General features: G+C 36.7%; 1 protein-coding gene across 2 annotated transcripts; it reads left to right on the forward strand.

The window, feature by feature from the left end:
* The first annotated feature begins 4,868 nt into the window (after positions 1–4,868).
* Positions 4,869–23,606, forward strand: LOC114533960 (solute carrier family 22 member 16-like). Of its 2 annotated transcripts, none has more exons than XM_028555596.1 (9): positions 4,869–5,247; positions 11,732–11,960; positions 13,832–14,030; positions 16,186–16,398; positions 16,845–16,979; positions 17,639–17,733; positions 20,159–20,267; positions 21,435–21,507; positions 22,984–23,606. In XM_028555596.1, exons 1-9 carry the CDS (start codon positions 4,963–4,965, stop codon positions 23,167–23,169), a joined length of 1,524 nt encoding a protein of 507 aa, XP_028411397.1. In that variant the 5' UTR covers positions 4,869–4,962; the 3' UTR covers positions 23,170–23,606. The 2 variants fall into 2 exon arrangements, with proteins under 2 accessions (XP_028411397.1, XP_028411396.1); XM_028555595.1 differs by lacking the exon at positions 4,869–5,247 and adding an exon at positions 9,165–9,563.
* The last annotated feature ends 10 nt before the right edge of the window (positions 23,607–23,616 follow it).

A 23,616-nucleotide genomic window follows, 5' to 3' on the forward strand; every position in this document is an offset into this window, starting at 1 on the left:
CCGCTAATGTGTGATCGTAACGTCACGAGGCGCCTCGACAAAACTGTGTAATTATTTGAAGGAAGTAATAATTCAGTTTTGTCGAGGATATGGCTTCTGATCGGTTCCTTTTCGCACCCAGATTATCTGAATGTACATGAAAGATAACCATGCAATATTTCTGTATTCTTGCCAAATCAATCACGTAAGAGAATTGAACTTGAATTTTGATCGTGCTATCAGTATCATATTTCCAAGACGCCTTCATTTATCTTTGAGTTGAAAAACTTCGTGTTGCGTTAGCGGATTGCGTCAGGTGTGCTAATACATGTGATTGAAAAAATTATTGCCGCCAAAACTCTTAACATGCAATAGTTTGAACGCTCCAACACAAATTTGGAGATATTTTTGCCACCCATATTTTCGAAATTTATTGTCAATAATGACAAATTTATAAGGTTATTTTATGAAATGTTTCTCCTTAAAATCGGGTAACGGAATCCAGGTAGTCCTGGTTCTCAAATCAGCGGTTGAGGTGTCTAATACATACCTGTATATTAGCAATAAATTGTCAGATATTGTTTAACATACATTGTCTTAATATTTTAACAGATAACTATTTTATATACGTTACGAATATTAGCTATAGAACTATTCATGTAAACGAACCTGTAAAATATAATTTTTGTAACAATTAAATAAAGATGTACGGGTGGGTAGTCAATGTTATAGTTTTCGGTTATCGGATATGGAAAATGTTTCTGGCTGACAATCTCGGTTAGGTTTTTCACGTGATCAACATAGGCTAGTCTGCACTAGCAAGGCCTACGTTAAACGTCGCATTTTGGTCGCGTCGAATGCAATTCAAACGATAGATAATGAGATTGATAATGAGGCTTAATGAGGTTTATCAGCTCATCCATTGTCGGAATTTAAACTCACAATTCCAAATTATGCGACGTATATAACGTAAGCCGTAAAGCCAGTTTTCCACTAGGCGGAATTTTTCGCTCGATTGAAAACAATTGTGACCGGTGAAGGGAATCCGCCAGGGTCGAATTGAAAAGAATATCAGACGAAAAATTTCGTTCGGTCGAAAAATTGCGCCTAGTGGAAAACCGGCTTAAGGCCCGTTTCAGACGTCGAAATTTTCATGTGCCGAATCGAATGCAAATTTAGTTCATTTGCATTAGGTTCGGCGCATGAAAAGTTCGACGTCTGAAACAGGCCTAATGCACCAGAGAAGACTGGCGCCACGCGGGGTGATATAAAAGTATGTAATAAATATGTGAATCTACGTTTTGTTTACATTTACATTTGCACCTTTTTACAACCTTTCTGCGTTTCTTTTTTTAAGGCAATATGTATAACAAGGAAGAATTTCGCTTGTTTACATTTTCAGTATTGACCATCGGGTGAAAAGGTGTATTATTTTCTATTTTACACGTAGCCTAAAAAATCCAAACTGATTGGTCGATTAGTTCGAAATGAAATTCCTCCTTGTTGATAATATGTTTAGTTTTCTTGGTGCTTACGCTACCATTTTAGGCCTGCTTCACACTTGTCGTAAGAATCGGGGAACCGTTGTATATATTTTCCGACAGAAAAATTTTGCGCACCATGCAGTGACCTCGGACAAAGGGAGTCCCAGATTCTTACGCCAAGTGTGAACCAAGCTGTAGATGCATGCGAATGTTGCAATTTAATCTAGATCCGCCACTGCTTTTACTTGGATTGCGCGTAAGCGATCGATGTAATTATGGTCTCAGCTGCATGATTGCACTCTGCCGAATGGGACTGGTTGGATGAACGGTGCACGACACGTTGTTAAATTAAACACTGCATTAATAATTGGCGCTAAGAAATGCGCAATGTCTCTCCGAAACTAATATGGAAGCCCATCACGACCTGGTGCTGATCAATTTAATTTCGTCAGGTAGCTTTTGACAGTAAGATCATCAATGGCAAGAACTCGGGTGAAGATGATGCGGATTAATTAAGTCTATCCAAAAAGGGTAAATTCGTTGTTTAAAGTTGAAGTCGTCAAATAAAAATTGCACTTTTCTGGCAATTTTTTTCCAAAAAAAGCACGATTTTTACGGAATTTTCACTCTCCCCAGTTCTTTTGAAGGCTTGATTTGCTCACGCGGCTCCCGCCTCAATCAGCAAATTATATTCGAATCAGCTTCATCCAATGACTAGTCTCTATTGTTCAGTTATCGTTCCAGTCTTATTAGAGTTCACTGGCTTGACCAGAGCCGACATGTACGGTAGATCACGTTTTGACATCTTTAAATTAGAGGAAAATATTCATTAAACATACAATTTTGGTATTAAATAGAGTGACTGTATCATTGACGTGTCTGCAATTATGAATCTGGCTCCAATTATATGTCTGCAAATTCCTAGACATTCTGGACTTTCGATGAGCTCTTACATCTCTAAAACATACATCTCTTCTTTCAGGTTTTCTAACATGTCGTGGAGATATCATAACAGCCAAATGAACAGAACTCACTTGCCATGGCCTTTGAAAATCTTTGCTTTTTCCCTCAGATGTGGCCGGCAGTTGATTATATAGGAATACATCTGAAATTTTACGATTTCTGGCCATGACTTGATGTTATATTCTTGTTTTATAAATATATAATTGAGTAGAAAAAAAATAAAGAGAACTGATAAAGATCAAGTACAAAGACTAACTAACTAAATTCAAACATGGCGGTTCTTTATATCTATGGACATGCAAATTAATATCCATATATGGTAGTCCACAGGTATACCATGACATCCCTCTTTTTCTAAGATAAATTATCTAAATTATTAATAATAATAAATGTTCAAACGTCAACTAATTGTTCCTTAATTAAAATTAATCTAAGTTCAGTAGCAATCATAACTGTTTATCGCAGTACTACAATACTAAAAAAACAACTTACAAGTTATAAATATTAACTAATCATTTGTTTCATTCTATAAATTCAATCTGTCCGGGCGTTTAATAGTACGGGTAGATCGCCGCAGCTTTGGGGTTTCAACATTACTTGTCTCTTCGACTTTGGGTGGTGAAGTTGGAACAATAGTATATTACTAGGAGATGACGATTCAGATGCAGTAACGCTAGTAGATGGATTGTCACCGACATTTTCATTGATTGGTTCAACGCACGGTCGAATATGCTGACGATTCCGTTTTAAGGTACTACCACTAGGCATATCTACAACATAAGATTTCGGTGTTTGTGCCTTTTTCTTGACAACACCAGGTTCCCACTTATGATTACAGGGATTGAGTACACGGACACTATCGCCTGGATATATTTCTGGAAGATTCCTGCATGACTTGTCATAATAAAACTTTTGCAGATCTTGTCTTGCTTGCAATTTAGCATTAGCTTCATCATCTACCTTTGGAAACCAAGATGGTTTGGAAAAACTAGGAAAGTTAGATTGATAAGTCTTGGAATTCAACAATTCTGCTGGTGACGGCAGGTGATGGTTAATAGGTTTTGTTCGCAGGCAAAGTATAGCAAGATGTGGATCTAATCCGGACTCTCTGCATTTCTGTAACACGTTTTTAACCGTCTGCACATTCCTTTCGATAAACCCATTTGCTTGAGGATAATAAGGACTAGTTTTAACATGTTCAAAGCCATATGCCTTACTGAATTCTGCGAAGCTTGATGAAGTAAACTGAGTGTCGTTTCCAGTAAAAAATTTACTTGGTATTCCGTGCTCTTCAAAGAAAGACTTCAGATGTGCAATAACTGTATTTGACTTGATATTGCGAAGCTTACGAATTACAGGAAACTTGCTGTAGTAATCTGAGACCAGGAGGTAAGATTCATTGTTCCAAAAGAACAAATCTGAGCCAAGTGTATGCCACGGTTTAGGTGGAACGTCATGAGGTGTAAGTGGTTCCTTTACATTTGCATGTTGTTTATACTGGCAAGGACTGCAACACTTCACCATGTTCTCTATATCGGCGTTGATACTTGCCCAAAATACCGAACCTTTAGCTCGAAGCTTGCATTTTTCAGCGCCTTGGTGTGCATAATGAATTTGCTGTGTGAATTTGCATGATGTGAGTTCCTTTAAGTATTAATCCGTTAGCAATCGTCAGTTCATCACGATAATTCCAATATCCGTGAAGGTGTGATGGACAGTCCGATCTTTTATCTGGCCATCGGTGGCGAGTAGCGACGGCTTTCTTCGTCGCGAAGTGCCGACTTCTTGGCGACATATAAACACGAGATGTGATTTCATTTTCATTGTTGTCTATTTCAAAAGACTAAAAGTGCATGGCTCGTTTTAATTCGTCGGATGCTCGTGATATTGTGTGCTGTAATTATTGTTAATGTGGCATTTACGTACCTGTGCGAGCCGGGTTATTAGGGGGCTTTAGCCGTGACCATGAGTACGAGATTCGTCATTCCCGTGCGTTGTTTGCTTGGATCCAACATTTATATACTTGAATATTTAAGCATGTTCATTATTGAAGCGCTTAATTTTGGAGGAGCACTTTCATCTATTCATATTTACATACCGTAGGAACAATGGCTTTTCAAAAGCATCAGTCGGGCGATACATGAATATGCCGCACCCTCGCAATTTGAAAGATGAAGCTAAAATTTCCAAATAATGCAATCTGCATATAATTTTTCATGTAAGTCGAATATAGTCATAAGCGGAGTAATCAAAACTCTTTAGAATCTCAGCACGATGTTCAGCACGATGTTCAGCACGATGTTCAGCACGATGTTCAGCACGATGTTCAGCACGATGTTCAGCACGATGTTCACGATGCACAGTAATTAGCATTTTTTCCCCATTTAATTGCAGGCTCGATTCCCAGCATGTGCACTACGTGATTGACAATTTGAGGGCGAGTATAATCGCAGACGCCACAACGGACAACTGAGAATTCAAAGAATCAAAACATTCATCACAATGATGCCAAAAAAGATAGCTTTCGGTTTCTAGAATGCTACTAACCGTAGACGAGGTTTTGGAGGGGATTGGTGGCCACGGACGCTTTCAAACGATAGTATTTCTTTGCATGACCTATGTTTATATGTCTATGGTTGCTTTCCATCTGATGGTTATTGTTTTTGTATGCGGTGAACCTAATTGGGAGTGTGTTGAAAATAGCACAATTTGTAACCTTACCGAAGCAGTGAGTACGGTAAGCGAATATTACAACAGAAGATGCGATATGCCGAGATCTGAATGGAAATTTGTTGATACCTACACATCAACAGTTACCGAGGTGTGTATGATACAATGAGATATAAAGCCCGCCGCAAACGAGAGCTATTTGCTGAACTAAAGACCTCGCGTCGCAGTTAGCTCAGCAAGTTACTGTCCGGTGTGCGGATGGTTTTCGGGCTGAGATAACTGCCTGGCGAGGTCGTTTGCTCGGCTGATAGCTCTCGTGTGCGGCGGGCTTAAATTGTGAGTTGATTGTATTTTCCTCTTCACGCTTGCTTGCTAGATATGCCATAGAGTATCATAAGTATAAACATAAACAGAACGGACTTCAACTAAAACAGTTATAGTAGCAAATACCGGAGTGTCTTGCAAATACCGGAGCAGTATTATGGCAGTCAGTTGTCAAACGGCAAATTAACGCCGTTTCAAAACACTGGTTTCACTCGTTCTGCGCAGAGAAATTTACACGACAAAAATTGTGTGGAGTGTCTTTAAGGCTAAAGCACTGAAAATGGATTCAATATTTTTGTTGTGTACATCATATTTTTTAAGATATAGTATACTTCGTGTCCAACCGCAAGCACTTAGATACCCTGGAATATTCGATCTTTTGTGATCGAGTAGAAAGTAATTATCGTGAATAATTGGTGGCTGCGTTTTTTATGCACGCTGTATAAATCCGATTATGGACGAACAAAAAAATACCATACGTTTTGCCCCCTCCCTTCCAATTAAAGCTAAGTGTATTATTTCATGCATAATTAAATGTTTGTGAAGAATGGCATTTCTCAAACCCTCCTATATAGTTATCATTTCTCGGTTTGTTTTGAGATTCGGTCGTATACTCATTTTATCATTGCTCATATTATCATTGCTTATATTATCATTGCTTATATTATCATTGCTTATATTATCATTGCTCATATTATCATTGCTCATATTATCATTGCTCATATTATCATTGCTCATATTATCATTGCTCATATTATCATTGCTCATATTATCATTGCTCATATTATCATTGCTCATATTATCATTGCTCATATTATCGTAAAACTTGTCAAAAAACATTTGTCAAATTTTTCGCGTACACACAAGCAAATAAAACATGGCAAGGGAAACTTGCCAAAGAAAAATAGGAAACTTGTTCGTCATACACACGAGCAAGTGAACTGGTCAAGAAAACTTCTCAAGGTAAACTTGCCCGTCTCTACGGGGCAAAAAAGTTTTAACAGTCCTGTGAGCCAAGGTCGAGCTGAGTATACTCGCGGCTCCATACGAAGCGCCGGTACGGAGCGGGAATACGGAGTTGGAGTACGAAGCTGGAATACGGACCTGGAGTTTGGAGCTGGAGTGCGGAGCTAGAGTTCGGAGTTGGAGTACGGAACTGGGGTTCGGAGCTGGAGTGCGGAGCTAGAAGTTGGAGTACGAAACTGGAGTTCGGAGCTGGAGTGCGCGGCTGGAAAACGGAGCTGGAGTGCGGAACTGGAGTTCGGAGCTGGAGTGCGGAGCTAGAGTTCGGAGTTGGAGTACGGAACTGGCGTTCGGAGCTGGAGTGCGGGGCTGGAGAACGGAGCTGGAGTCGGAACTGGAGTTTGGAGCTGGAGTGCGGAACTGGAGTTCAGAGCTGGAGTACGGAACTGGTGTTCCGCTATTCGATTTCTTCATAGTCGCTACTAAGTAACATGTATTTTTCCTTGCTTTATTATAAATAAATTATTTAGCGAAACCCCTTATGCACTTCCCGAGACCTAATTAATGACAATTCTTTGTCACGAGTTGTCTGTCGCGATCATATAGCATTTGATATCATTCAAAACACGCGTCTAAGTTCCTAACTAACAAATGCCAACTATGATCAAACATCGAATTTTTCAAAATACTCGACAAATATTAAATATTTTGAAATCGCTTCTATTAAGTTGTAGTATAAAATTACTTATTTGTGCAATGCAACAGGTCGTGTGGAATGTTTCCCTTTTAACATCTGTCGTCGCCAGGTCGTCGCCCTTACCACAGCCCTATTACAGGCGTCAAACAAGGCTGGACATAATTTCCTGGTTACTTGAATTGTTCACTTGACAGTTAAATATAGTCAGAAGGGAATAATGAATAACTATGGAAAGCCATGGCTGTCTTAGGTGGTTAAGTCTCGTTTCCAACTTTAACATGATTTATCTTTATATCACTTAGGTGTTCGCGGCATTATACGGCGTGCTTTGAACATTATACGAGGTCACCATCATCATCATCACTTTATTTAAAACACGCTAGCCCCATTTAAATTTAATAAGAGTTGATTTCCAGGAGGGGCGTGTGAATAATAAAAAGAAAATTGAAAATAATACAATATTTACAAGAATAGAGATAAATTAATGTATGAAAGACTAATTAATTATTTTATATTACAGATTAAATGTAAGGCTTGAGATTGAACGCTTGAAGTGCCTAACTGAGATAGCTTTTTTTTGCTTCTGTCTGAGGACTATTCCACATACTTGACGCACAATAATTGAAACTGCGTTTTAAAAATTTTGTTCTTGGTTTTGGTAATTTTAAATCAGTGTCATAATTTCGCAGATGATAGTAGCCCTCCAAATCTCGAAGTCAGTTTATAAAATTATTAGTCAGGCCCGGAGCTGAAAGTCCATTGAGGACTTTATACAACAGAACACTTTTCAATTTAGCACGTCTGACATTAAGAGTGTCTAAATTTAATTTTTGCAATATCATGCTAGGACTGATATCGTAATTTGCACCACCGCACGGTTCTGGAGCACCTGCAATTTATCCTTTAAGACCTTATCACAAGTGTCCCACAAAGGGAAGCAGTAATCCAATTAAAGATTTATAAAGTGTCAGAAGATAATCTAATGAGACGAAAGATTTTATTCTTCTCAAGACACCTAAACCAGAAGATATTTTTTTACATAATTCTTCGATTTCGAGGATATATCAAAGGCCAGCTTCTCATCAAGATCAATCTCCAGACATTTGTTGGAGATGACAGATGTCAGAGTTTTGTTGTTCATAGTGACGCTATAGAGCTAGGTGTTTTGAACATTATCACGAGGTACTCCTAACATCATATGCAGTGCTTTTACTATTACACGCGGCGCTTCGGACATTTTACTCGGGTGTAGCGTTATATGCTGTACCAGCAGGGGCGCATATTAAGAAAAATAGTGGAGGGGGGTGTCTTGTGTTCTGGGACCGACTTTTGTAAAGCGTTCGTGCTCGATCAAATTGATAGTTCCAGGTGCGAGTGCAGACCAATATTTGACCGTGTCTGAGATCCAACCGCTATATAGGGAAGTCCGGGGGCCTTCCGCACCGAGAAATTTTCAAATTTAAAGCCCGCTAATGGCATTTCCTTCGTTCTCAGCAACAAATATTACTCTAAAAATGCCTTACGGCACTCGCATTTATAGAAAAGTTATACGAAAAAATACATAAAATCGACAATTACCGTTCAAAATTAAATAATACGTTCGATATGTAACCGTTGACCACTACTGATATATGTTATTCAACCTTTTGAATTTGAGATATTTACATACAAGACGAACGATTAACCGCATGAATATATTAAATGTTCAGTCCAATTTATATAAAGTCAGAGACATACCAGCATCGATCTTTCGAAGATTCCTGATTCTTAGTAAATTGGGCTCCGACCATTCTCAGTTCTCACGAACCCTGACGAACGCATTGTTAAATTATTATTCCCAAATCTGCTGCCCGCGGCGTACTTCAAACCTTCGAACCAAGATACATTTACTAGTATGAAATCTCGTTCGAGATATCTTCTTGCGATTAAAACGCTTGTAGATTCGGAGCACCAGTGCATGCATGTTGTGAAAGTTCGCCCAAGACGAAGGCAACCGAGCCCTCTGGGGTAATCTGATCGCATTACCTTCGCGGAGAATGAGGGCAGGCTCGATTCCCAGCATGCGCACTGCATATAATTGACAATTTCAGATCGATTACAATCTTAGACCTCCACAACGGACAAGTGACAACTGAGAACTCGAAGAATCAAAACATTCAACACAATGATGCCTAAAAAGATAGCTTTCGGTTTTTAGAATGTCACTTACCGTAGACCAGGTTTTGGAGAGGATTGGTGGCCACGGACGCTTTCAAACGATTGTATTTCTTTGCATGACCTATGTTTATATGTCTATGGTTGCTTTTCATTTGATGGTTATTGTTTTTGTATGCGGCGAACCTAATTGGGAGTGTGTTGAAAATAGTACAATTTGTAACCTTACCGAAACAGTGAGTACGGTAAGCGAATATTACAACAGAAGATGCGATATGCCGAGATCTGAATGGAAATTTGTTGATACCTACACATCAACAGTTACTGAGGTGTGTATGATACAATGAGATATATTCATTTGTGAACTGATTGCATTTTCTACACCGACTATTAACGCGCTAGCTTGTGAACATGTGCCATACAGCATTAAAATATAAGTAAATCATGAGTATAAACATACACAGACGCACTTCGGTTATAGTGGCCTGCATTTACCAGACTGTCGTCCGGCAGTATATGTCCGCGGCCCTCAGACGGCAATTTGGCGCCGTGTCAAAACGCTGTTTCGCTGGTTTCGCGCAGAAAATTTAACAAAACAAAATATTTTTGTTGTATGCATTATATTTCTTGAGACATAATATTTTCGTGTCGAATTTCAAATCTGACTCATGCATCGACGGAGAAAAAAATTACCATGTATAATGTATTTTGTTTCTTCCTAGTGAAATCCGACTAGCTAGAAGGTTAATTGTTTCATTGCTCAAGCAATACTAAAGTTATCGCGCTGTTGTTGCGAAAATATCGGTGTGGGTTTAGAGCCATGCCAGGGAAATAGAGCTGTTAATTTTGAATTGTTTGGAAAGGATTGTATTGAATTGTAAACATGAATATATGAATATAATCATTATCGTGATTATAGTTAAAAAGCAACAAAGTGAACAAAGACATAAATTGATATCAAGCTATAAATTAGCCATACAATATCATATTATATGCCGGTGGACGGATGGAAAGCTTTGGAGTAAAAATGAACAATGTCTATGAACAGTTAAAATTTTCTAGAGACTTCAAATTTGAGCTGTAAATCTGGACATATGGCATGCTTTAGTTTTTAATAATAGAGCTGTATGAATTATAGCTGAGTGACATGGTCTGCGTTCATTCGTCACCAGAACGTCACTACGGAGTACCACGCTCACTTTTCCGGCTTTTGCATGCCTTCTTAGCTCCAACATCAATAATTTATTTTTTCATCGCTCTCGATTTTCTTAAACAGCAATTTCGCGAATGCCCAAGGCTACCTTACTAGAGAGAGTTACATAGCTTTTAGGTATTGCATTACCTTTCAAATTTTGGCATTCCTTAACCTTTCATACATTTCTGTCACTTAGAGTATTAATATGAGTTTCAACAGTGCCATGCACGCAAACATAATTAAGTATATCCTGAAAGTCAAGGTTAATCTGATTATACTCGCGTCTCCATACGGAGATGGACTGATGGAGTACGAATATAGAGTACAGGGGCCGGTTGTTCAAAGCCAGGTTAGCGCTAACCCTGGGTTAAATTTTACTCCGCTGTTTTGGTTTATATGCTTCTGCACCGCTGTCTGTTTCAAGAATTTACAAAATAAGACTTTCATTCATCCACAAAATATTTATTCACACAAGGTTAGAGTAGAAGTCAAGTCCATTCTGCGCACAGGTTCTGCTCATAACAAGTGAGGGCCCTCTGATGTGAAAATTGCCTAAATTTCGCATGTCTCATATTTTTTTCTGAACATAAACTCTAGTTCATATTAATTTAGAGGCGTAACGAACCTAAATCGCGTTAGATATTCAGACAGCACATCGTATTTCAAAAATGGTGAAGTTCAAAATGTAAACAAACCGTTTGTTTACACTACGGACTTGACTAAGCTAACCGGCTTTTGAACAAAGTACAGCGAAGCCGGAGTACGGAGTTGCTGTACGGACTTTCAGTGCGGAACTGGAGCATGGAGCCGGAGTACGGGGCTGGAGTACGAGCTTATAGTGAACTTTGTACCCAGGAGCACCAAACTGGAGTAGGGAGCCGAAATACGTGGCTGGAGTACGACTATAGTTGTTTTGTTGTTTTTATTGTAATATAAAGTCGATAAACTAAGGTTAGATCCTAAAAACATTATTCAGTATTCGGTCTTGATATAAAAAAATCTGCTCTCTGCTTTGAAAAGCATTTTCGAGAGCTCGAGCACACAGTCTGCGAGCAGGCTAAACCTCACGGCCGAAGGCAAAATCAACATAAATGTTTAAAAAACAAAATAACTATGTTAGTGGCTTAAAAAATGGCTGGCAAGATCTAATCACAACTCACAAGCCCCTATTATACCAAAGTAGAGATAATTCGTCGATCATCTTTCTACTGTAATATTCTAAATCTTATCACTTGCAACTTTATTAACTATAGATGAGGTATTTACAAGGAAGTGCTTAAACTCTCTGTTTATCATTCCTAGTATGATCTTGTATGTGAAGATTCCATCCTTCAAAGTGTCGTGTCTTCGTTGTTCTGGGCAGGATGGCTTGTTGGCAATGTTGTCCTGGGGTATATATCAGATAAACTTGGGCGTCAGAAGGCCAACCAACTATCAGTGTCTTTGGTTTTTCTCTCTTCCTGGGCATTAATTTGGCCAAAGAAACTCTGGATATTCATGTTTTGTCGTTTTATCACTGGTTTTGGAAGTGGTAGGTTTGCTCTCAATTCTTGTATATTTTAACATACATTGAAAGAAAGTAAATTGTGAATATGGAATGTGAAATGCGAGGAAGTAAAGTACAGTCAAGTACTGCGCTGCCTTTTCTTATTTGAAAAAAATTTAACTAGCAAGCTCTAGTTTGTACGATGATAGCCTATACTACGAATTTATCAATTCAAATACATACATCATTTGCCGTTTGTTAAAGTGAATATGACATATTCAAAATATTTTCTTGAAAAACAAGAAAAAGCGCGCGATTCGACCGAATGATTTTAACTCTTACCTGCAAGGAGTTTGAGCTTCCTCAGATGTTCACTATCAAAATCAAATCGTGACGACGAGAAAAGAGTGAGTACGAACGCGGATTTGATGTCATATATAGAGAACGTAGTCTGACACCAGGACGTTTTAGTAAAGCGAAGTATATAGTAAAACAGTTTAGAGTCAATTTCTCCCTTTGAAAAATGCAAAATCACTATTTATGGCTGTGTTTGAAAAATAGTTTGGTATTTTACATGAGAAAAATGGTAATTCACATGCACTACTAGAAATGCATGCATGCATGCAAAATCCCCTCGCCTGAGACAATAAACATATATTTCCAACACTGAAATTCTATAATACTGGTTTTTGCTGAATTATCGAAGTCGTATAAGTAAAATCCTATATCAAGTACAATTGTAAAGTCGGCTCTCGAGCTATCAAATTCAACTACCGGGTGTCCCAAAAAAAACTTTACCTCTTTGTCTTAATATAACTCAAAAACGAATAAAAGTCATTAAATTGAAATAAACTCCACTGCATGCAAGCAGGGCTAACTTAGATTTTGATATATAACACTAAATTATTGATGCGATATTTACGGAGATACAAGCATTTGATGTCGCAAGGTACTTTCAAAATCTGTGCAAAATTGACAAAAATCGGCTATTAAATTAATTCGAAACTAATACTTTAACTTTTACGTTTTTAACTTTAGTGATTTTAATTTTAAATGTACGCTTTTCCATTGCAAACTTACTCTTATATAAGAGCGAACAATTAAAGTTAAAATCGCTGAAGTTAAAAACTTACCACGGGAAGTGGCATGCAAGTATTTTCGAATTAATTTAATAGCCGATTTTTGTCAATTTTTCACGGATTTTGAAAGTACCTTGCGACATCAAATGCTTGTATCTCCGTAAATATCACATCAATAATTTAATGTTATATATCAAAATCTAAGTTAGCCCTGCTTGTATACAGTGGAGTTTATTTCAACTCAATGGCTTTTATCGTTTTTGAGTTATATTAAGACAAACAGGTAAAGTTTTTTTTGGGACACCCGGTATAATCGTAATTGTTAACGAAATTTTAATTCCTTTTTAAAAAGATTCACCTTACAAAATACTTGCATGCTTTAAAATATAAAAATCTACCCATTTACCTGTTCAAAAACACTCCAAAAACGCTTCAAAATCGTAGATTTTTTACCATCCGTTTGAATCAAGGTTTTCTCTATCCGGAGGCATTTGTTACATTCTCTTACAATTCATCAATTTTACGAGTCAATTTTTCTTTATATTTTCAAGATCATCCAAATGAAAAGTATTATTTAAAAAGAAGTTTTATAATTCAAAATATCAGTTATGCTGACGCGAAACAAAATTTTAATTTAGCCAATCGCACGTTTGCAAACATTTGCTAGTCGTTACCAGTTTTAACTCGTCTTGAACTCACGCATGCGTAACTTACAAAAACGCCCAACGTCCATGACATAATGGCGGACAACTTCGATTTCGCATTTGCATTCCTGTGTGGAATTAGTACCCTCCCGGTTCGGGGATAAATTCCTCAACCTGAATTTTCTATATCTAGGTGGAGCATGTATGTGTGCTTTTATCGTTATCATGGAATTCAGCCCCAGCAAACAACGTGGTAAAGTGGGAACTGCCATGTTCTTTTCTGGACCTGTTGCGTATTCGTTAATTGCTTTATTCGCGTTTTTGAATCGTGATTGGAGATGTCTGATGCTTTTTGGTGCGACATTGGGATTTCCAGTGATGGCTTTTATTTGGTGAGACTTTGTGAATATCATTGATATATCTTCATTAATATAAAAAAAACATCCAAGGCGATAATTGAGGGAGGTGGGTAAATATTGATATATTCTGTTTTGCCCGACGGATTTCTTTTAAAAACGTATATATGCATGTGTGCAAAAGAAATCCGTGGGACAGAAGAAGTACGTGAGTATTTACACATCCCCCCGTCCCCCCACGCAACCATTTCGCCCTTGAAAACATCCGTCGCCATGTACGCAGATATACGCCGGTGATATAATTGAAGAAGCTCCCCAGATTTTGTTAGAGGAACTGCATTTTTAAAACAACGACGATTTCTCAACTGCTGTTGCTTTTGTTTAACCAATTTCACAAAGCACTGTGGTAATAAAACGTGAAGAATATTTAACAATTATTGAATGAGGTTGAACATGATAATAGGAAGAATTATTAAGCCGAGGTTTTCGTTATCATCCGAAGCCAAAGGCTTTGAGATTTTATTCTTTTTTTTAGACAGAACTTTTAAGAAAGAACTAGCTTTTACAACTTTTTTCAATTGAATTTGTGTCGGTTTCACATTCCCTTGGCAATTCCGTTGGATACGACTATTCATCCACGTAATGACGTAATAGCTAGCCTGCATGCATAAAAAATCATATCAAACTTAATTAATGTCGCCACACGTTGGACATGATAATTTCACACATAGTTATCATCTAATCAGATACTGCTGTTTCTTTTAAATCAATAATAATTAACTTTACTAAATGCATTTTTTACAGTAAAAATATCCATTTATGGCATTTTCACGTTCATTTCAAGTCCTATTAATTGACAGCATAGCATCTACTTTTATTACCAACCTTGCATTGTTTACTAGCAGTAGAACACCCTAGATTATAGTCTGTAGTAATTCACTAAATATTTTCAACAAAAAAAATTGAAAATATATAATATAACACAAAACGAACATCATAAATATGAAACTTGACAATTAAAGCAAAGGTCATTAGAAACAGCCTGTCAAATGTTTTTACCACAAAAAGCGAGAAAATGTCAACTCATAATGTTTTCTAAATCACGAAGTGTGACTACGAAGTGTTCTCAAAATGCTCTAAGTGAGCTTTAGTAGTGACTACGAGTACGACTACGAGTACGAGATTCGTCATTCTCGCGCGTTGTTTGCTTACGCCATCAGCCAAAACTCGTAGTCGTTGGGCTTTTGAGTACGAGTTTTTTGGCAAATTTCGTACTCGAAAGCCCAACGACTGCGAGTTTTGGCTGTTGGCGTAAGCAAACAACGCGCGAGAATGACGAATCTCGTACTCGTAGTTGTACTTGTAGTCACTGCTAAAGCTCCCTCTAGTCAGATAGGCGACGGCAACGAGTCTATATATCCATTTAAACTGAGATGGCGGGAAAGGACTCGGACTAGTTATGAAATGGAAATCCAGTTGTTGGTTGAAAAAACCTAATATCTCTTCAAATATACTTTATTACAGAGCTATATAGCTCTTATAACTAAACATAGTGACAAAACTTCGAATATAGTTTCATAGAGAGTAACAAAAGATGTAATCGAATAAATACTGCAGAATGGATTTCTGTTTAGACAAACCTTCTGAGCGCTGATTGGGTGAAAGATGAGCACGAGATCACCTGGTGGCTTCAGAACGAAATATCACGGCGGAAGGCCGGGTACCGTAGTCAAATCTTAAGCTCTGTATAAGTTTTTTTAGTAACGGTCCTGCGAGCAATTTACAATTTTAAATAGGGGAGGCCGTATACGGAGACATCATTCTTTTGCACCTATATTTTAAGGGCTGTTTACATGAGCCCGGTTAGCTGAGTGCGATTCAATGAAGCGTGATATTATTATGTATTAAAATAAGTATTAATGACACCAAACAAGCACGTATGCTACTGTCCGGATGACACCAAATTGCTGATAATCACGGTTTAGAATTTAGAAAGAAGTGATTGTTATTTGGTCTAAAGTATAACAGGGGCTGTGTACATTCAAATGCTTATGTTCAAATACCTGAAAAATATTCAATTTAAAAAAAATGTAGTTAGATATTAGACGAATAATGAATTATGAACTTGCGCTAATCATGTGTTTTGTTTCGGCCCAGCGTATCTAATCTAACTTTTCTCTGATTATAAAAGGTTTGTTCCTGAGACGCCACGGTACCTGTTAGTTCATGGGAGACTTGAGGAAGCTCGAGCTATCCTGAAATTAATAGCAAGGTGGAATAAGAAACAGATGCCCCAGGAAGAAATTCATGTATCGCAGCAAGCGACCGGCGAGAAAGGGAATTTTAGGGACATATTTTATAACAAAACAGTCAGTTTATTAACCATAACAACCTGGTTTTTGTGGTAAGCACAACAGTATCCGTACAATCTGACTTTTACGTCCTTTCGACCAATAAGGTGGCGCACTATGACTTTTCAAATCAATTCTGCAACATGCAATTGAGCTATAAACTCAAAAGTTCGTCTTTTGTTTACAAAAATATCGTCATCACTGCGGTAGCATTCATAAATATGTATACATTAGCATTATATACATATGTAAACACGAAACGTTTCTCGCATTTTTATCAAAACGCCATTGCTAATATGCATGATGATTGAAAATTGTCCTCTAATAACAAGTTTATTTCGAAACATTTCAATATAACTCACAGGTATTCAGATTTCAAATATCGTACGAAGCTTTCTCAATTGTTTTAGCATTATTTCAATAGCTAAAATAGATTATTTAAGAATATTGAATTAATGCGTCGAATAATGAAATCTTCTTGATTTTGGTATTTTCGCAGGTTAACAGTAGCTTTGACGTATTACGCAGTTTCGTATAATGCAGTTTATCTGGGTGGCAATATCTATCTCAGCTTTTTTCTCAACAATATTATTCTATTCCCAGCAAATTATTTGGCAATCGTCGCAATGAAAAAGTAATTATGCAGACATCAGTATAATAAACTAGCATATAATCAGTACACCAAACTTGTATATAGTTGCCAAGAAGACGACCATCCTGAAAATCAGTCTGCTTTGAATTGCAATTTTAATCCCTATCAATCCGAGTTGCATGTGTGTCAATGCAGTATAAGACGTATAAAACATATATTCTGTGGCTTTTCAAAATCCTGTATTCTGATTGGTTGACGAGTGTAAAAACCCATATCCGGACCCTGGTCCGTATATTCGTAACTGGACCAGTATCCCGGATGCCTCATGTAGTTCAGTCATATCATAAACACATTATTGACCTCGCTTGTTCGATCTGTACTGTGAAATATCAGACCGAGGTTTTTGCATGCTAATAAACCAGCCTCGGTCTGTTATTTCATTGTACTGACCTCACGCGCTCGGTCAATAATCGGTTGATTAATACTCTGCACCCCTTGACGACCACTGTTTTCAATTAAGTTGGCGAGTTTCCAGACATAACTAAATGTGTATCCTGGACTTAATTTAGGACTTTCATCTCCTTCATTTTAAGGATTAGTCCTCTTCAAAGAGGAAAAGTGAACTTATCGATTTAGTATTTTATAATTAGCTTAAAAACTCCCCTTTAACACGCCGTCACAGCTAAAGTTTTTTCATGTAGAATTGGACGAAAGAATTCCGTTATTTTTGGACTGTTAATCGCTTCAGTTTCCAATTTGATCACCGCATCAATTCCTGGTGACCGAACCGACACAGGTATTTATGATCGTATTAAAATCAGTGATATCGCTCACGCTAGCCTGATTTTTCTCACTAGTATTTTGTCACTCTCTCTCTCTCTCTTAGAGAACAAGAATTTAGATTGGGTAAATTAATGAACGGCCGGTAATTCATGCTAAAAACATATTCGGGCGAGGTGGCATTAATATTGCCCATTTCTTGTATTCTTAAAAATGTACCTGTAATGCTGTTGAATGAACTAAAGTGTGTCAATGGAAAAATTCCTTATAAGGATTGCGAACAGTGACACCACCTAGAGGGTGTGTGCAGCAATGCCCCCTTAAATTATTTAATTTCACATTCTGACCCCTACCCCATATACCCGTTAGTAGATAACCCCTCCCCCATATAGACATGAAAAGGTGCCGACACAATCGGTGCCATAGTGGGTATAGTACAGTGATCATGTGAACAAAGAAGTCATGATTCACGTGGACAATGACCATGAGGGTACATGTGAACAGGGATCATAGATCATGTGGGATGACGTTTTCCATCACGTGAACAGACATCGAACATGTGTACAGTAGGAAGCATTTAGAGTGTAAATGAGATCATTTACAAGTATTCTAATACAGGGTGTATCAAAAAAAACGCAACCACTTAATATTCATGAATATCCTCTTTGTTCTACAACACAAAAGTCGTTTGGCCCCTGGAATGCGAGAAAGCTTATAATCATATTCTAGCGGCACAATCGTCGGTAAACAAAGTCGGGTGCGTAAACCAACGAGCTGAATTGAAAGTATTTAACGAGTAAAATTTTATTTACAATTTATTTTACAAGGTCGACAGTTAGCATCCAAGTTATCATGCACGACAATAAAAACTCGTTGTTCAGTTGTTAGCTGCACCATTATTAGTTTAGCTGATTTGACCATTAGCAGTTGAACTGTACGATTAGAAGCCATTTTAAAATCCCAGGGGCATAAAATCTATTGAGCTTATGAATTTTAGAATATTAAGTGGTTGCGTTTTTTTTGATACACCCTGTAGGGTATAAAATTTAAAAATACGACCATTCTTGATTCTTACATTGAAAATTTTATTTCACAAATACAAATAAAACAAGAACTAAAGTAATCATGCTACCAAACGTTTGGAGGTGAAATCACGTTTACATAATTAATTTTGATGTCGTGACCATGCGAATTTAGTATAGTGTCAACAGGGCCACGTTTAGGTGTAAATGAGGGGCTTGCAAAATTATATCCATGGAGGGAGCAGGTTGTGGATGCACGTGATGTGATGATCAATGATGCGAAATCCGTTCATTTATATTTCTTTAGCATTATAAATTTGACGGCCAAAGTTTCCGTTACCAATCAACTCTTGCCACGATTAATGGCGATTAATTCAAACAAATGTACTCTGCTGATTTACACAAGATAAAATCTAGGAAGGAATTGTGACCAATGTGATTATAAAATTCATTGAAAAAAATCATCCAAAAATCCTACGGCAACAAATAGAAACTCGCGGTGAATTCGTTGATCACTGTTAAAGAAGAGAAAATGAACAAAGAAAACGTATGGATAGCAATAAATGAAGCGTTCCAAATGGAAAACCATCTTTGGAAACGAGAAGAAAATTTGACATACTTGCGGCTACAGGCAATTTACTCAAGGTTAAAGCGTTGTATTATTTGTTCTGTAAATTGAAATATTCTATGCCAGTATAATTCACATCATTCTATTATTCGATAAAATTTTATAACGCTAACCCTTAATCAAACCTAACCCATACCCTCGATGTTCATTCATCACATAAATTTTGTTGACGTGTATACCCTCATGCTTTTTGCTCACACAATCAATGACCCATGCCCACGTGCAACCTCATGGGCTTTGTCCACGTGAATCGTAATTTTTATTCACGTGAACCTATTGTGTCGGCACCCTTTCATGTCTATATGGGGGGTATCTAATCCTGTTTAAAACGTTTCAAAGATGACACGTCATGATTCGTTTCTCTTCCGTCGCTCATTATTGAACTGCACTTGTTTTGTTTTGTTTTGTTTTGGATAAAAGTTCCCTAATGATTTTTTTGGATCTGTTTTTATCTTATTTTTCGGTGAAATCTTATTTTGTATAAACTTTATAAAACACTTTTATAAAGAGCTTTTGAATTGACAGTTAAATGGCTGACGTTATTATTTGAATAAATCATTTGTTGTCTTTCCTCGATCAAATTCGGCGCATGCGCATAATTAACAAAATAATCGAAGATCCAAGAATTTGGACGACTTAAAATACCAAAGTGTTCTGTCAGTCTGTCACACGCCCCGGTGTAATTCCTAATGTGTGGAATTAGCATACTCGCACGGCGCTCCGTGGCGGCTGGAGGATAACGTAGTTTATGTCGACATGTCATTTTATTGAATTTATTTCATTGCTTATAGGTTTTACAGCAGGTAGAATAACAGCTTCAATGATTGCCAAAGGATCAATTAGTGTTTCGTTATGCGGTATATATCTACTGGGGGCAGAAGTGTTTCCAACAACCGTTAGGTATATGCGCCGAATATATATAGATTACATAATCTAAATTTTACAGCTGAGTCAAGCAGTTCATGTTCCTTTAAAGTGTTCACTACATAAGGCTCGAGTTTCTGCATTATATATATATATATATATATATATATATATATATATATATATACGCAAATTTGGATCTGTGCGTAGTAAATCAGAGTGCTCAATACCAATACAATAGTAGAGCAAATAAATCAACAAATTACAATCTTAAAATTTTAAAATTTTTTTTAAAATTTTATTTCGCTACACTGTGTTTCACGTACTTCTACCGTGTACGATCATCAGGCGATTACTAACACGCAATTAAGATGTAACGGTTATGCACACGCGTTTCTGATTGTTAACGCAAGCGCTTAAATGTACCAGTTTGCGCGCGCTTAACATAACAGGCCTTAAAGCCAAATCTATGTCGGCATCTACTGAATATTTCAGATCTTTTGTTCAACGACTCTTCTTTATTAGATAACATGATAAGCCTTTTTTCCTCAATACACAGCGGGCAAACATTCATTCCGGGGTTCGCCGAGGGAACTTGTTTCATTATCGACCATTTTATTTGGAATGGTTCGTGTTGCGCTTTAAGCTTCCAAATATATTCATATCATTGGTCGTCATTATTATATATTTTATTTCGGCGAAATAAAATTTTAAAAAAAATTTTAAGATTGTAATTTGTTGATATATATATATATATATATATATATATATTAATATTATATATTATATATATATATATTATTATATATATATATACACCCATTTGCAAAAACGTTGGCCGCAGATAGATATATAGATAGATACTCGAAATCTAATTAGAATTGCATATGTTGTGTAATATTATAGAAATCCCATGCAAATGTAATCGTATGCAATTCTAATTAGACTTCGAGTATCTATCTATCTATCTGCGGCCAACGTTTTTGCAAATGGGTATATATATATATATATATATTAATTATATATATATATAATATATGTTTCGAGTGTTCAACTGAAATGACTGCAATTGCAGTTCGAATATTGACGCCAGCAAAATTGCATAGCATGGTGATTTAAACATGGCTTCCCACAAATTAATAATCGACACCAGTCCAAACACTTCTATATTTCAATTTTCTAATTTTTAATTTGTTTATTCAGAAATATTGCTATGGGAACAGCATCTGCGTGTGGTCGGATAGGATCGTTCGTTGCTCTCTACATAATTTGGTTGGTAAGTCAACAATTTAACGCATCAAATGCCGTTATAGGCGTAAAAACCAAGTTTGCCAAATAGAAAACAAACTGACTTTGGGATGACAAACCGCCCTCAGTGTTCTGTTTTGGCTTTTTGGTGAAAATTGTTCACGTTTAAACAGCCTAATTAATATGCTCTGTATATAGGCTTAAAACAGCCTTTCTAGAATTTCTGCAAGATGGTGTAGAAAGTTGGAATTCCGACCCCATATATTAGTGTTAGTATTATTATTATGATTGTTAATTCATTATATGGCAAGCTGGGCAAGCGTCACTTCCGGTGAAATGGAGCTCAGTGATTGGCTGAGAAGAATTTTGAGTGCATGGTTCATTACTTTCCCGTAATGGACCGGCGTTACCGGCGAAATTTTGAATGAAAAAAGGAACAATTAAATGCTCAAGACAAAATTTAATTATTTCTCGGTAAAGACCTCGCGCTCGGTTAATAAGAAGTTATTAATTGATCTGCCAATCTGTTGGCTGAAGTCAATGGCATACCTTGCACGTTGATAAATGACTGAATCGCGTTGACTTTACTGTTTACTGCTTCAAAATGAATAAACAAGCATTCCGTGTCGATTTAATATTCGTTCACATGTTCGATGTATTTCCTTCGTCTTTCAAAGGGAGATCATCACTAAGCTGTATTATGTCATCTTTGACCAACACACCATTTTTCTCTTTGAACGTCATGGTATTAAGCTTACCCTGGCACCAAATAATTGTAAGGTCTGAAGCTGATACGTCAGATTGTTTAGAATTGTCATTAGACAGACTCCAAACACCTTGTTGTCAAAGAGCGGTTTTCACCAAAACTTGCATATCACAGTAAGTTCCACACCATTTCAACCGTTTCCCATCGTAGAAAATAATTTTCGATAGCACTGTTTTTCATATCTTATAAAAATCACTTACAACCTCGAGACTATCGACATTCAAGTTGTTGATATTCTCCACACCGCCGACCGCCATGTTTAAATTAAAGTGTATATAAATATATAAAATAGTTAGGAATTAGCGATCCATTTTGTTTATATATATTTATGAAATAAGTGGTAAGTTGCGACCAACGAAGTATTCATATCTGATCACTGCATGTTTACATTGAACTGGAAAGTTAGTAAACGTGAACAAATTTAGAATTTTTTTTTTTCTAAAATTTTTCTTCCGAAACATTCACTTTAGGTCATTGCTATTTTATAGATTAATTTTTAATGCAAAACTGTTTCTCAATTTATCCTTTAATAACTGGTCTTTCTACGCGTTAAAAACGACTTTGTTTTTTACAGAGAATAAATATAAAAATAAATAAATATTTTTTTCTACAAAAATAAAGTCGTTTTTAAAGCGTATAGAAACACGAGTTATTTAAGAATTTACCTTAAAAAATTTAGAAACAATGTAAAGTCTTTGGATTGTATCTCAAGCTTTTGTTTTTTTCGTCCGTTTGTAGCAACGCATCCATCGATATGTCCCGCATGTTATTCTGGGTACCATGTGCTTAATCTGTGGGATCACGTGTTATATTTTAATACCCGAAACGAAGAAAGCAACTACACCAGAAGTTTTCATGTCCAAATCCAAAGAAAATTTAGAAATGAACAATGGTCATGAACATAAGCTACTGGATGATTGTTAAGACAACGGAATTAGAACACTTTCTAAATTCTCTCACTGTTTCAAATATCTATTTTATTGTTCATAAAATTATCTATTTTATTATTCTTGAATTATGTAATGATAATGTGTCAGCTAACATCTTTTTAATGAACAGTACGTACACCACTACACCTTAAAATTACTAGCCCTAAAATGGTAGCTTAATTTATATTGTAGGTCTATACCGATTTCTGTTAAATTACATAATTATTTATATGAACAACACAATTATTTGGCGAATACTTTCCACCTTTACAAGGCTTTTTCGGCTAAGAAAATCCAATCATGTATGGACAATGATTCAATATATTTCAACGGTGTAACTATCACTCCACTTATCGTAGCATGAGCAGTGTAGGCCTCTGATGTCATTTTTCTTGAACCTTCGTCCTTGACAGCAGCAATCACTAATTTGCTGAAAGAATTA

This window comes from Dendronephthya gigantea, unplaced genomic scaffold (assembly GCF_004324835.1).
Source record: "Dendronephthya gigantea isolate DGI-Jeju-01 unplaced genomic scaffold, DenGig_1.0 000096F, whole genome shotgun sequence".
NCBI classification, from domain to species: Eukaryota; Metazoa; Cnidaria; class Anthozoa; order Malacalcyonacea; family Nephtheidae; genus Dendronephthya; species Dendronephthya gigantea.